General features: G+C 43.1%; 1 protein-coding gene across 4 annotated transcripts in view; it reads right to left on the bottom strand.

Annotated features, from left to right (window-relative positions):
* Positions 1–13,843, bottom strand: part of Eif4b (eukaryotic translation initiation factor 4B) — a 32,845-nt gene that overhangs the window by 3,399 nt on the left and 15,603 nt on the right. For 2 of the 4 annotated variants that reach the window (XM_070041678.1, XM_070041687.1), the window contains exons 5-12: positions 12,120–12,174; positions 10,957–11,091; positions 8,330–8,467; positions 8,064–8,237; positions 5,807–6,035; positions 4,684–4,796; positions 2,031–2,244; positions 1,076–1,131 (exon numbers count right to left, since the gene is read on the bottom strand). In XM_070041678.1, the coding sequence (XP_069897779.1) occupies positions 1,076–1,131; positions 2,031–2,244; positions 4,684–4,796; positions 5,807–6,035; positions 8,064–8,237; positions 8,330–8,467; positions 10,957–11,091; positions 12,120–12,174 (1,114 nt within the window). The remainder of the gene's footprint in view (positions 1–1,075; positions 1,132–2,030; positions 2,245–4,683; positions 4,797–5,806; positions 6,036–8,063; positions 8,238–8,329; positions 8,468–10,956; positions 11,092–12,119; positions 12,175–13,843) is intronic. The other 2 variants (XM_070041696.1, XM_070041704.1) reach the window with 1 other exon arrangement.

Below are 13,843 nucleotides of genomic sequence, written 5' to 3'. Positions count from 1 at the left end.
CACTGTTTTTTTTTTTTTTTTTTTTTGTCGGTTGTGGGGCTTGAACTCTGGGCCTGGGCGCTGTCCCTCAGCTCTTCAGCTCAAGGCGAGCGCTCTACCACTTGAGCTACAGTGCCACTTCCGGTTTTCTGGTGGTTTATTGGGGAGTCTCACGGTCTTTCCTGCCCAGGCTGGCTTTGAACTGCGATCCTCAGATCTCAGCCTCCTGAGTAGCTAGGATTACAGGCGTGAGCCACCACCAGCGCCTGGCTAAAAAAGTTCCACTGTTGAGAGTATACCATCTTGAAAAGAAAAATGAAAAAGAAGACTAGGAAAATCTGCAGTAACCCTGGTCTTGCTAATGGTGACATTTCTAACATGCATAGAGACTATTCTAATTTTCCTATCTTCCTTTCAAAGAAAGGGTCTACCAGAAAAGGGCAGGGCCTCAAGTGCTGAAGAGGCCTCTCCTGCCCTCTACTGGCAGGAAAATGTAGGTTAACAAAGAAGTGTCAAGAACAGAGTGCAAACTATACCAATAAAAATTTCTTGGAGTAAGCCAGGCGCTGGTGGCTCACATCTATAATCCTAGCTACTCAGGAAGCTGAGATCTGAGAATCACAGTTCAAAGCCAGCCCAGATAGGAAAGTCCATGAGACTCTTATCTCCAATAAACCACTAGAAAATGAAGTGGCGCTGTGGCTCAAGCGGTAGTGCTCACCTTAAGCTCAAGAGTGCAAGGACAGCACCCAAGCCCAGAGTTCAAGCCCCATGACCGACAAAAAAAAAATTCTTGCAGGGCACTGCTGGCTCACGCCTGCAATCCTAGATATTCAGGAAGCTGAGATCTGAGGACTATGGTTCAAAGCTGGCCCAGGCAGGAAAAGTCCGTGAGACTCTAGTGGTGCTGTGGCTGAAGTGGTAGAGCACTAGCTTGAACTGAAGCACTCAGAGACAGGGCCTAGGCCCTGAGATCAAGCCCCATAACTGACCAAAAAGAAAAATTTTTTTTTTCTTCTTGATGCTTGGAGGGGGATATGGTAGTACATGTACTTAATTCCAACCAGATAAATAGCTACCTCTTCTAGGGTCTTACCTTTCCTTGCTGGTCCTTCCTCAGATGGCTGAGCTGGAGCTACTTTTCCCCCACCACTAGAAGGAAAACAATCATATACATTAGTTTCAGAAAGAAAACAGAAAACTTAAATGCAGTTAGATTTCATAGAAAACTAACAAGAACCTCCCTTTTTTTTTTTGCCAGTCCCTAAGGCTTAACTCAGGGCCTGGGCACTGTCCCTGAACTTCTTTTGCTCAAGGCTAGCACTCTACCACTAGAGCCTCAGTGCCACTTCTGGCCTTTTCTGTTTATGTGGTACTGAGGAATCGAACCCAGGGCTTCATGCATGCTAGGCAAGCACTCTACCACTAAGCCACATTCCCAGCCCAAGACAACAAAGTAGTAATTCCAAGATTCAAGTGTCATATGCTTTAGAAGCATCACAACTGTGTAAACTGAGGAACAAGTACTCCTTTTGGCAAATTTGAGAAGACTTCAGCTCCAAGTAATATAAACCCAAAGCCACCCTGTCAATGTGTAAGAAGTGGCCAAGAATTTTAGTGTTTGCAGAGCTGTGGTGTAGGCATTCCCATCATAGCCAGTTTCGAGATACTAAAGTGTTGTGTACTGGTGACCCAAAACTCCAGAAAACCAGGAGTGGGAGGAGGATGAAATATGGAGGGGCTGAGTTTTGAGTATGAAGGTGTGTTCTATATGTACACAAACATCATAATGAACCCTCTATTTACAATTATGTTAAAACAAACACCCTTCACCCCTATAAAAAAAAACAAACAAAAACACAACAAAAAAACCTGTACACCATTGGCTCTCGTGAAGCAGCTCTAGTATTTCACTGAGTCTGAACTAAGAGAATAAAGGTATCATAACTTGTAAGATCGTATGTAAGGCCAATATTCCACAGGGCGTTTTCCATCATGATTATCACAATTCTGATTCCAGGCTAAGCAGCTGCTGCCCCAGGCCAACTCACCTTGTAGGGGATTGCTGTTCTGTGTCTGAGCTCTGAGATCGAGCAGGAGGGTTAAAACTTCGCTTCACCCACGCATTCTCCTTTGGTGGAGGGGCTGGCATTACCTTTAGAGGCTGATCAGGTTTAGGAGGCTTAGAAGTTGGAGAGTGACAGTCTTCCTCCTTATTGAGTGTTTCATTTTCTAGAGACTTCTCACTCTCTCTCCTTCGTGCATCTATGAAGTCAAATTGGGAAGGTGAAATTATCGGGGGGGAAAAAAGGTAATTGTAGATCCTTGGTATCCTGCTATAGATTCATGGAGACTACCACTGAAGGAAAACAGGACATATAGTTAGCTACTATACTATGTATGCTGAGTTCTTCCCATAATGCAGTCCAACCTCAGGTCAACGCTTGACACATTCCAACAAACCAAAAAACTACCACTTAACTTTTATAACCTGCTTTTGGGACACTGTTACTTTTGGGGAGGTATATTTTCACAAAATTAAAGGCAGTAGCAGATCACACACGATTTAAAGACAAGTGACAATAATGTGGGACTGAGAACTCCATACAATGAACTGAATAATGTATGTGGGGAAATTTTAGACCTGCAAATAAGGTGGGCTTACCATTATTTTAAAGTGGGGACCTTAATTCGACTCTTAAATACATCAATCTCTAAACCAGAAATTTACAAATACCTTTTTGAGAAAGTTCTTTACTATGTCCAGGGAAATAGAAAAAATGACTGCATACTCTTGAAGGACAGCAATTTGATCTTTCCATGGTATGAATGGGCAAGTCAAGAGTAGCCTTATCTGAAGAATAATGTGGACATACACAGGAAGGAGAGCTACAACGAAACCTCCCAGAAACTACTGCTCAACTAACTCCACACAGAATGATGCAACTGCATCTATATATTATTGGAAACCAAAACACACAGGGATATGTATTTCTCAGGACTTCTCTACATTTGAAGTGTAAGCTCCACAGAAGTACAAACTAACCCACCATGTTTCTACTTATTCTACTTAGCATAAAAAAGGGGACATTATGCCATGTTACTGAGTCTGCCAACACAATCATTTATAGAAAATTCCTACAATGTATAGATGAATTCCCAAAAAGCTATGTTTTGAAACAGTTCAGGTACAAACGAATCTTCAAAACAAACTAAGAGAAACCACTGGCATTCAATAAAGCAAAGGAGGTGTTATCAAATCATTCAGGTCTCTACAACAGCAGACATGCTTGTAAATACCACATTAACTAGTGAGGAAAGAAACTGTTATGATCATACCACTAAAAAAGGCTGGCTCTAGGAAAAGCTCACAGGAACTTGGGCTGACTTTGAACCTCAACCTTCAGATCTCAGCCTCCTAAGTAGCTAGGATTATAAGCATGAGCCACCAGTACCCAGCTTCACAGGAACTCTTGAAGTGTGACTGTTCCAAACAAACAAAACTCAAAGACTCAAGACAGGAAATAAAGGCTAATTCTAAAAAGTATATTGTTTGATAGTAGATTATTTTTTTACTTTTATTTTTTTGGGGGGTCTGGTCGTGGGGCCTGAACTCTGGGCCTGGGCACTGTCCCTCAGCTCTTCAGCTCAAGGCTAGCGCTCTACCACTTGAGCCACAGCGCCACTTCCGGCTTTCCTTTTTGCTTATGTGGTACTTAGGAATCGAACCCAGGGCCTCATGCATGCAAGGCAAGCACTCTACCACTGAGCCACCTTCCCAGCCCCTGATAGATTATTATCATGGTGTCCATGTTTTGGCGCCAATACTGGAGCTTGAACTCAAAGTCCAGGCACTGTCCTTAGCTTTTTTGCTCAAAACTGGCACGCTATTACTTAAGCCACAGCCCCATTTCTGACTTTCTGGTAATTAATTGGAGATAAGACTTTCCTGGGATGACTTTGAATCTTGATCCAGGGGCAGGTTTCCCCCTGTGGTATTTAGGATTATAGGTGTGAGCCACTGGCCCTGCTGGTGGCAGACTTATATATGTTATAGAAGTCCATTTTGATGCCCATTCTGTTGACTTTTTTTTTTTGTTGTTGTTGGTCATGGGGCTTTTACTCTGGGCCTGGGCGCTGTCCCTCAGCTCTTCAGCTCAAGGCGAGCGCTCTACCACTTGAGCTACAGCGCCACTTCCAGTTTTCTGGTGGTTTATTGGAGATAGGAGTCTCACGGTCTTTCCTGCCCGGGCTGGCTTTGAACCACGATCCTCAGATCTCAGCCTCCTGAGTAGCTAGGATTACAGGCGTGAGCCACCAGCACCCGGCTCTGTTGACTTTTTGGAGCAAGAGAAATGATACCCAGATCAGTCCATGTTACCTCAGAATTGATGACTGAAACACTGCAAAATTTCTTCATGCTTTGATTATAGACAGTTTGTGGATGGGCTGGGAAGGTGGCTCAGTAGTAGAGCGCTTGCCTTGCATGCATGAGGCCCTGGGTTGGATTCCTCAGCACCACATAAACAAAAAGAAAAAAGCCGGAAGTGGCGCTGTGGCTCAAATGGTAGAGTGCTAGCCTTGAGCTGAAGAGCTGAGGGACAGCGCCCAGGCCCAGAGTTCAGGCCCACGACTGGACCCCAAAAAAAACAAAAACAAAAACAAAAAACAGTTTGTGGAAAACGACAGTAACATGATACCCACCCTGATCTGACTTACTTCTGCCAGATGTGGCGGAAGTCCCAGTCTGTGATGATTCACTTCCTGTCCTTGATCGTTCTCGTTCCTGAGTTTCTTCACTTCGCCAGCTTGGGTGTCTGCACAAGAGATTTTACACTGTGTTTTGCTCAACTAAAGCTACCATGAAGGAACTAGATTGTTTGCATGTAAAACAGAATAAAAGAACCTGTTGAAATTGCTTTTAGCTTTAGGCTGAAAGAGGAGGTTAAGATTTTTGGTTAGAATACACTGTATTCATGTGTGGAAATGCCACAATGGCCTCTACCCCTGTTGAACTAACATATACTAAATAAAACAGAAAGCTACTTAGACCTATTGTGACCCCTAACCATCACTTATTAGTATTTTATCACAGTCAAATGTTCATGTTTCTCACAAACTACATGTAAGCTAGATAGTATGACACATTTTACCTGTCACCAAGAAGCGAGCTAATAAAAACATTCTCCTATGTAGTACAACATTGGTTTTTTATACTCTGAACATATTCATAATGCCTAGCTTTTCATTCCATTTACTATGATGTGATACAATGTCACTTTCTAACAATAAGTATTTTTGTAATGGGTTCTCCACTGTCCTGAACTAACCGTGAGATAACAGAACCAGAATATATACCAATGAAGAAAGAACATATTCTTTTTTTTTTTGGTCAGTTGTGGGGCTTGACCTCTGGGCCTGGGTGCTGTCCTTCAACTCTTCAGCGAGTGCCCTACCACCTGAGCTACAACGCCACTTTCGGTTTTCTGGTGGTTTTTATTGGAGGTAAGAGTCTCACGGACTTTCCTGCCCAGGCTGGCTTTGAATCGTGATTCTCAGATCTCAGCCTCCTGAGTAGCTAGGATTACAGGTGTGAGCCATCGGCGCCCGGCTGAGAGAATATGTTCTATTCCACTCAAATAACCTGAAGTATCAACCAAGAGTTGGTGTAGAACTTTCTTTTTTTTTCTTTCTTTGAGGAATCGAACCCAGGGCCTCATGCATGCAAGGCAAGCACTCTACCACTGAGCCACCTTCCCAGCCCCTGGTGTAGAACTTTCTGAATACCCTCCACTGAGGCACACTAGTCACAGAGGGGAGGCCTCACCTCTCTCGGGGCCGCCGCTCTAGTTTTGGTTCATCCAGCTGCCGCTGCAGTTTCTCCTGTTCCTTTTGTAGTCGTTCTTCCACTTCTCTTTCTCTAGCAGCGGTGTCAACAGGCTTTGCCCCTCCAAAGATAGAAGCCGCTCGACTGGACTGCGAGGTGCTAGCAGAGGAATCATCTTCTTTAGGAGTACTCCGAGGCTTTAGATTCAGTTTGGGTCTTTGGGGGGGACCTAAGTAATAGTTTCCAAATTATCAGAAACTGATGGCTGAAAGCAGATTGCCAGATATAGCTCTTATGAACTGTTACATGGGATTCAGTCAGTGGTCTAGCCAATTCAGAAGAGGTGGATGGAAGATCATAAGAAGATGGGTAGCTTAAATAACCAAGTTCAACTTTTTGGTTCCCTACCAAAAAGTTTAGAGTACTAGCATACAGCAAAGAAATTATTTTACCTAGTAAAAAATGATCAACCAAGACGGGCGCCGGTGGCTCATGCCTGTAATCCTAGCTACTCAGGAGGCTGAGATCTGAGGATCTCGGTTCAAAGCCAGCCCGGGCAGGAAAGTTCGGGCAGCAAAGTTCGTGAGACTCTTATCTCCAATAAACCGCTAGAAAACCGGAAGTGGTGCTGTGACTCAAGCGGTAGAGCTGAAGAGCACAAGGACAGCGCCCAAGCCCGGAGTTCAAGCCCCATGACAAAAAAAAAAAAAAAAAAAAAAAAAAAAAAAAAAAAAAAAAGGATGGACAAAACTGACCCTTTCTTAACAATAATATGGTCCAAGCTGGGCACAGGTGGCTTTTGCCTATAATCCTGGCTACTCAGGAGGCTAAGATTGTGCAGGAAAGTCTGTGAGACTCTTATCTCCAATAAACTGCTCAGAAAAAGCCCCAAGTGGTGCTATGGCTCAAGTGGTAGAGTGCTAACCTTGAGCAGCAGAAGCTCAGGGACAGAGCCCAGTCCAAGAAGTTCAAGCCCCAGGATTGCAAAAAAAAAAAAAAAAAAAAAAAAAAGTTCTGGAAAATGAGTAACTTTAACAGGTAAAATAGGAACACAACAACATGACTGAAAAAAGCTCGTCTTTTCTGAGTCACAGTTGGGGGTTTGAACCGTGATCCTCAGATCTCAGCCTCCTGAGTAGCTAGGATTACAGGTGTGAGCCACCGGTGCCCTGCTCATGTTTCTCTTTGTCACTAGATTATAGGTATGCACTCAGCCATTGGTTAAGGCTGGCCTTAAACCACAATTTCCCAATCTCTGCCTCCCAAGTAGCTATGACACAGGCTTGATCTACCAAGTTTGGTAAAACTCTTGTTTTTACTCTCTTCTCTAAACCCAAAGCCACTATGCTTGATAGGCAGGTGTTTTACTACTAAGTCAAGTTCTAAGTCCAGGAAATTGTATTTCTGAAAACCATTGTTTATCTATACATAAGATCTATGTGTACAACCAGCTGGTTTAAGACAATGAGCTGACTCTCAGTTAGTGGGTGCTAAATTTGGTGATCATGTCCACACATGATAAACATATGTATCTGAAAACAAGGTACTATTTAATAAGACTTAAATTCCTTATAAGGGCCATAAGGTAATGATGACAGCTTCTGGGACATATTTTCAATCTGTGTAACTTTGTGAAGGCACCATTATCTTTTTTTTTTTTTTTTTTGCCGTTTGTGGAGCTTGAAATCTGACCCACAGCGCCACTTCTGGTTTTCTAGTGGTTTATTGGAGATAAGAGCGTCTCACAGACTTTCCTGCCCGGGCTGGCTTTGAACCATGATCCTTAAGATCTCAGCCTCTTGAGTAGCTAGGATTATAGGCGTGAGCCACCCGCACCCAACTATCTTTTTTTTTTTTTTTTTAAATGGCAATGGTGGGGCTTGAGGTCAGGGCCTGGGCTCTGTTAGAATCTCTTTGTGCTCAAGACTAGTGCTCTACCACTTAAGCCACAGTGCCACTTCTGGTTTTTGAGTGGGTTAATTGGAGATATGAGTCTCATGGGGATGCTTTCCTGCCTGGGCTGGCTTTGAACTGTGATCCTCAGATCTCAACCTCCCAAGTAGCTAGGACTATAGGCGTGAGCCACCAGTGCCTGGTTCACCATCCCATTCTTGTCCAGTGCTGTACTAGGTCTGTTCTTTGCAATTTACCAATATGTACATTTTGTTTCAAACTGAAGATAGTATAAACATAACCGACTGTAAAATTTGCAGTTTTTCTAGTGTCTACTCCATGGAAAGGAAAAGAAAATGGTTACCTCTATCATCACGCCTATAGTCATCCCGAGAGTACTCATCTCTGGAGCCCCATGAGCGATCGTCTCGCCTCTCATAGCGGTCTTCATAGCGGTCCCCGCCTCCTCTGTAGTCATCATCTCTGCGGTACCCGCTACCAAATGCTCTTCTACCACTGCCTATCCTGGAATCGTAGCCTACAAATACACCAAGTCACAGGCCTTACACACGCAGGGAGGAAAGAAAGGAGTTCAGGAAGAAAGTACTTGGAATTGTGTCCTGTAATTACCCCTGTCATACTCTCTGCTGCCACGGTCATCATACCGATCCCGGCCCCCGTAGCGATCCATATCCCGGCGTGGGCCATCCCGATAGCCATCTCGATAGCCATCCCGATACCGGTCTGAATCGTAACGATCTCGATACTCTAGAAAGAAGACAACAGGTAACACCTTCCCCTCTTTTCTTTCACAGCATTAAAAGAAAGAATATGAAACTGGATACAAGTGGTTTACACCTTCAATTTTAGCTGCTCAGGCAGTTGAAACCTGGAGGATGGCAGGCAGTACAAAGCCAGCTTAGACAGAAAAATCTGTGATTCCGTCTCCAATTAACCAAGAAAATGCTGGACTAGATACTATATGATAAACACATATACTGTAATGATTAAAGTAGTAAAATTGTCATCTTTTATCTCTTTTCCCAACAGACTGGGAAGAGTTTATTAGGTATTTCACAAAACTATAGTTTGTGAATTTCTAGTTCTTTTTTCTTTAAATGTTTTTATAACAAGTTTATGATTCCATTACTTATGTTTAAATTTTTTTTGTGTGTGTGCTGGTCCTAGGGCTTGAACTCATAGTCTGGGCACTGTCCCTAAGTTTCTTTTGCTCAAGGCCAGCACACTACCACTTAAGCCACAATTTCACTTTGGCTTTTTTATAGTAGTTAATTACAGGCATGAACCACCAGTACCTGGCCCAGAGAACATTTTTCAAAAGTAATGTGCTACAGATGTAGTACATTAACCCCATATACAATATTATTCTATTTTTGTAATTTATGTATTAACATTTTATAGCACTGTTTTTAAATTTCAGTTTTTCCTATCAACACACTAGATTTTAACTTTTATTCTCATCATTACACATATTATATTGACTATTGTATTTTATTTTTTGCCAGTCCTGGGGCTTGAACTCAGGGCCTGGCCACTGTACTTAAGCTTCTTTTGCTCAAGGTTAGCACCACTTGAGCTACAGAACCACTTTCAGCTTTTTTTCTGTTTATATGGTACTGAGGAACCGAACCCTGGGCTTTATGCATGTCAGGCAGGCATTCTACCACTAAGCCACATTCCCAGCTCACTGTATCTAAATATCCTCTAGTTTACCTGTCTTGTTACAATAGTAACTAGTATAAATATAGTATAGTATAAATAAATACCTAGTATAAATACCTAGTGATAGAACTTTAACTCAACTATGCATAGAAGTAAATAAGCCTGGGGCTGGGAAGGTGGTTCAGTGGTAGAGCACTTGCCTTGCATGCCTGAAGCCCTGGGTTCGATTCCTCAGCACCACATAAGCAAAAAGAAAAAAGCCGGAAGTGGCACTGTGGCTCAAGTGGCAGAGTGCTAGCTTTGAGCTGAAGAGCTGAGGGACAGTGCCCAGGCCCAGAGTTCAGGCCCCACGACTGGACCCACCCCAAAAAAAGAAGTAAATAAGCCTCTTTTATTAAAGAAAAAATAATTTATCAAATTCTTCCGTAGTCAATAAGCCTTCAGGTATTATAGAAGTCCCGCCTGCCACCTCCGCCAAGCTGGGCACTGGTGGCTCAGGCCTATAATCCTAGCTACTTGAGGCTGAGATCTGAAAGACCGATTCAAAGTCAGCCCAGGCAGAAAAGTTCATGAGGTGCTTGTTTCAAAATAATACAACAGTAAGACATGGGTGACTCATGCCTGTAATCCTAGCTACTCAGGAGGCTGAGAATCTGAGGATCGTGGTTCAAAGCCAGCCCAGGCAGAAAGTCTATGAGACTCTTATTTTCAACAAACCACCAGAAAACCAGCAGTGGTGCTGTGGTTCAAGTGGTAGAGTGTTTGCCTTGAGCTGAAGAGCTGAGGGAAGCGCCCAGGCCCAGAGTTTAAGCTCCTGGGCTGACAAAAATAAAAACTGAGGGACAGTGCCCAAGCCCAGAGTTCAAGCTACTGAAAACAAAAACCGAACCAATCAACAACTACAAACTAGGGTTGGAGGTGTGACTCACTTACTTAATAAACTCCAATTAGCGTTGGGAATGTGGCTTAGTGGTAGAGCACTTGAAGCCCTGGGTTCCATTCCTTAGTACCACACAAACAGAAAAAGCCCGAAGTGGTGCTGCGGCTCAATTGGTAGACTGCTATCCCTGAGCAAAAGCAGCTCAGGGACAGTGTGCAGGCCCTGAGTTTAAGTCCTAGGACTGACAAACTAAAAACAAAACCAAACCAAACCAAACAAAACTCCAATTAAATAAAATTCAAGGCCTGGGTGCTCTCCCCATGAGCTCTTCTGCTCAAGGCTAGTGTTACCACTTTAAGCCACAGCACCACTTCAGATTTTCTGGTGGTTAATTGGTGGTAAGAGTCTCATGGACTTTCCTGCCTAGGCTGGCTTTAAATTGTGACCCTCAGATCAACGCCTTGCCCCCCAAAATTTTTTTAAGCTGGATGCAGCAGTTCAAATCTGTATTCCCTGTTACTAGTTGGAGGCCAATTTGGGCAATTTAGTAAGATCTGTTTGTAAAGGAATACTCATCCCATGTTTTGCATTCCCAAGGTATATTGCTAATACAAACACCTGCAGCAATCTTGTTGTCTTATCACCAAATAGATCTAGAGCACAGAAGAAATTAACTTCATTAAAATGAACTTACTGTCTCCAAAGCTATCATCACCTCTTCTAGGTGGGTAGTCATCAAAGCTGTCTGTAGCAGGACGGGCTCTCCAATCAGTGTCTGTTTTGTCAGAATCTCGATTTCTATCTCGGCCAAAGGAGCGATCATCCCTGTCTATAGATATAGCAAAACAAAAAAGGTAAGTTAGTTTATGGAGACTGCAGTTTTACTTTTTTTGTTAATTATGGGGATTGAACTCAGGACCTGGGTGCCGTTGCTGAGCCTTTGCACTCAAGGCTAGCTAGTGCTCTACCATTTTGAGGCACAGAAATACTTTCTGCAGTTTCTTACATACAGTACATAAAAGTCTCATACCAGGGCTGGGAAGGTGGCTCAGTGGTAGAGCGCTTGCCTTGCATGCCTGAGGCCCTGGGTTCGATTCCTCAGCACCACATAAGCAAAAAGAAAAAAGCCGAAGTGGCGCTGTGGCTCAAGTGGTAGGGCACTAGCCTTGAGCTAAAGAGCTGAGGTACAGTGCTCAGGCCCAGAGTTCAGGCCCCACAACTGGACCAAAAAAAAAAAAAAAAGAACATCACCCTTGAACAAAAATAAATAAATAAATAAATAAAAATTAAAAAAAAAAAATTAAAAAAAAAAAAAGTCTCATACCAGTTTCTCTTTTGTAGCTCATAGTCATCATTAAAAGGTCCAAATACCCCAAACACAGCTAGGTTGACAATCTATTGTCATCAGTCAGTGCTTCTCAAAAGTTGACATTACTAACATTTGAGATCATTCTTTTTTTTTTTTAATTGTATTTTATTTTATTTGAGAAAATACTGTACAGAGGGGCTACAATTACATGGGCAGGATAATGCATACATTTCTTACCAAGCATTGCAGCCTCCTCCTTTGTTTACCCTTCACTTCCCTTCCCCGCCTCCCCCCTCCCCCCACCCATTGAGATCATTCTTTAAAGTCATTGTAGGATTAATCTCTGGATTCACCTATTAGAGATTAGTAGCCCTCCAGCATTTCTTTTTTTGACAACACAAAGTGCCCTTAAACACTGCCAAAATCCTGCTGAAGAAACAGGTTAAGAATTTGTTAACTCTAGATGCAGGTGGATCCACGATTATATTAAAATGTTCTGGGAAAGGATGCTTCTACTTTTAGATTGAAATTTCTATCAATTTTCTTACCTTTATCCTGTGCTTGGTCAGCAACATCTACCCGAATTCTCCTGTTACCTAGGGACTGAAAGCACAGGACCATTAACAAATCTTTAACCTATTATGCTAGTAGTAGCATAAGTGACCTTAAAACATCTGAGCATAGCAGCAGCACCAGGGAAAGGAATCTAATCAACTCCCAATTTGTTGGCTCCAGAATAAAGACAAATTTTAGTTGGTCTTTTTTTTTTTTTTGCTTTTTTTTTCTTTTTGTAGGGTTGGTCTTGGGTCTTGAACTCAGGGCCTAGGCACTGTCCCTGAGTTCTTTTGCTCAAGGTTAGTGCTCTACCACTTTTGAGCCACATCGCCATTTCAGGTTTTCTGATGATTAATTGGAGATTAAGTCTCATGGAGGCCGGGAGTTATTGGTTCATGCCTGTAATTCCAGCTAATCAGGGGGCTGAGATCTGAGGACTGCAGTTTAAAGCCAGCCCAGGTTTTTGGGCCAGTCCTACTCAGGACCTGAGCACTGTCCTTGAGCATCTTTTTGCTCAAGGCTAGCACTCTACCACGTGACCCACAGTGCCACATCCAGCCTTTTCTGTTTATGTGGTATATTATGGAATTGAACTCAAGGTTTCATGCATGCTAGGCAAGCACTCTACCACTAAACCACATTCCCAGCCCAGAGACTCTTATCTCTAATAAACTACTCAGAAAAAGCCAGAAGTGGTGCTGTGGCTCCAGTGGTAAAGCACTAGCCTTGAGCACAGAGAGGCTCCAGGCAGAGCCCAGGACCTGAGTTCATGCCCGAGGACAGGCAAAAAAAGTATCAAGGACATTCCTACTAAGCTGGCTTCAAACCTCAATCCTCAGACCTCAGCATCCTTCTGAGTAGCTAGGATTATAGGCGTGAACCACTAGTGCCCTAATTAAGTTGGTCTTTATTGGCCTGCATACTGTCCCTGAGTTTCTTTTGCTCAAGGCTAGCTTCTACCACTTGAGCCACAGAACCACTTCTGGCCTTTTCTGTTTATGTGGTACTGAAGAACTGAACCCAGGGCCTCATGCATATTAGGCAAGCACTCTACCACTGAGCCACATTCCCAGCCTTAGTCTTATTTTTTTTTTTGGGGGGGGGGGTAAGTTGTCAGTTGTGGGGGTTGAACTCAAGGCCTGGGTGCTATCCCTGAGCTCTTTTTCTCAAGACTAGTGTTTTACCACTTTGAACCGTAACTCTACTTCTAGTGTATGAATGATTAATTAAGAGTTTCATGGGGACTGTTCTGCCTGGGCTGGCTCCTAACTATAATGCTCAGATCTCAGCCTTCTGAGTAGCTAGGATCATAGGCGTGAACCACAGGGACTTGGCTTAAGTTGGTCTCCTTGAGTATGAAAGTCAATTATTATAGTTATTATTTTTTTTACAAAGTTAAACATCACAGAATAGACTGTCTCAATCCCCTGAGGTACTGAGGTTTGAACTCAGAGCCTTGAACTCGCTAGTAGGCAAGTATACTCCACCACTTGAGCCATGTCCCTAACTCTTTGTGCTTTATCAGTTCTCAAATGGGGGCTCACATTGAAGCCTTGCTGTCCTGGATCTCAACCTTACTATTTATGCTTCTTATGTAACTGGAATGATAATACATGTGCTCTGCTACTTGAGCCACAATGCCAGCCCTCAGGCTTTCCTCTCCCATTTCCTAGTAGAATCTACTGTTCAAGAAAATTAAAAATTTTAGTTAAAAACA

Source organism: Dipodomys merriami, unplaced genomic scaffold (assembly GCF_024711535.1).
Source record: "Dipodomys merriami isolate MVZ:Mamm:240054 unplaced genomic scaffold, mDipMer1.0.p SCAF_10, whole genome shotgun sequence".
Taxonomy (NCBI): Eukaryota; Metazoa; Chordata; class Mammalia; order Rodentia; family Heteromyidae; genus Dipodomys; species Dipodomys merriami.
The sequence above is the reverse complement of the archived record's forward strand: the minus strand, read 5'-3'. Positions and strand labels throughout refer to the sequence as shown.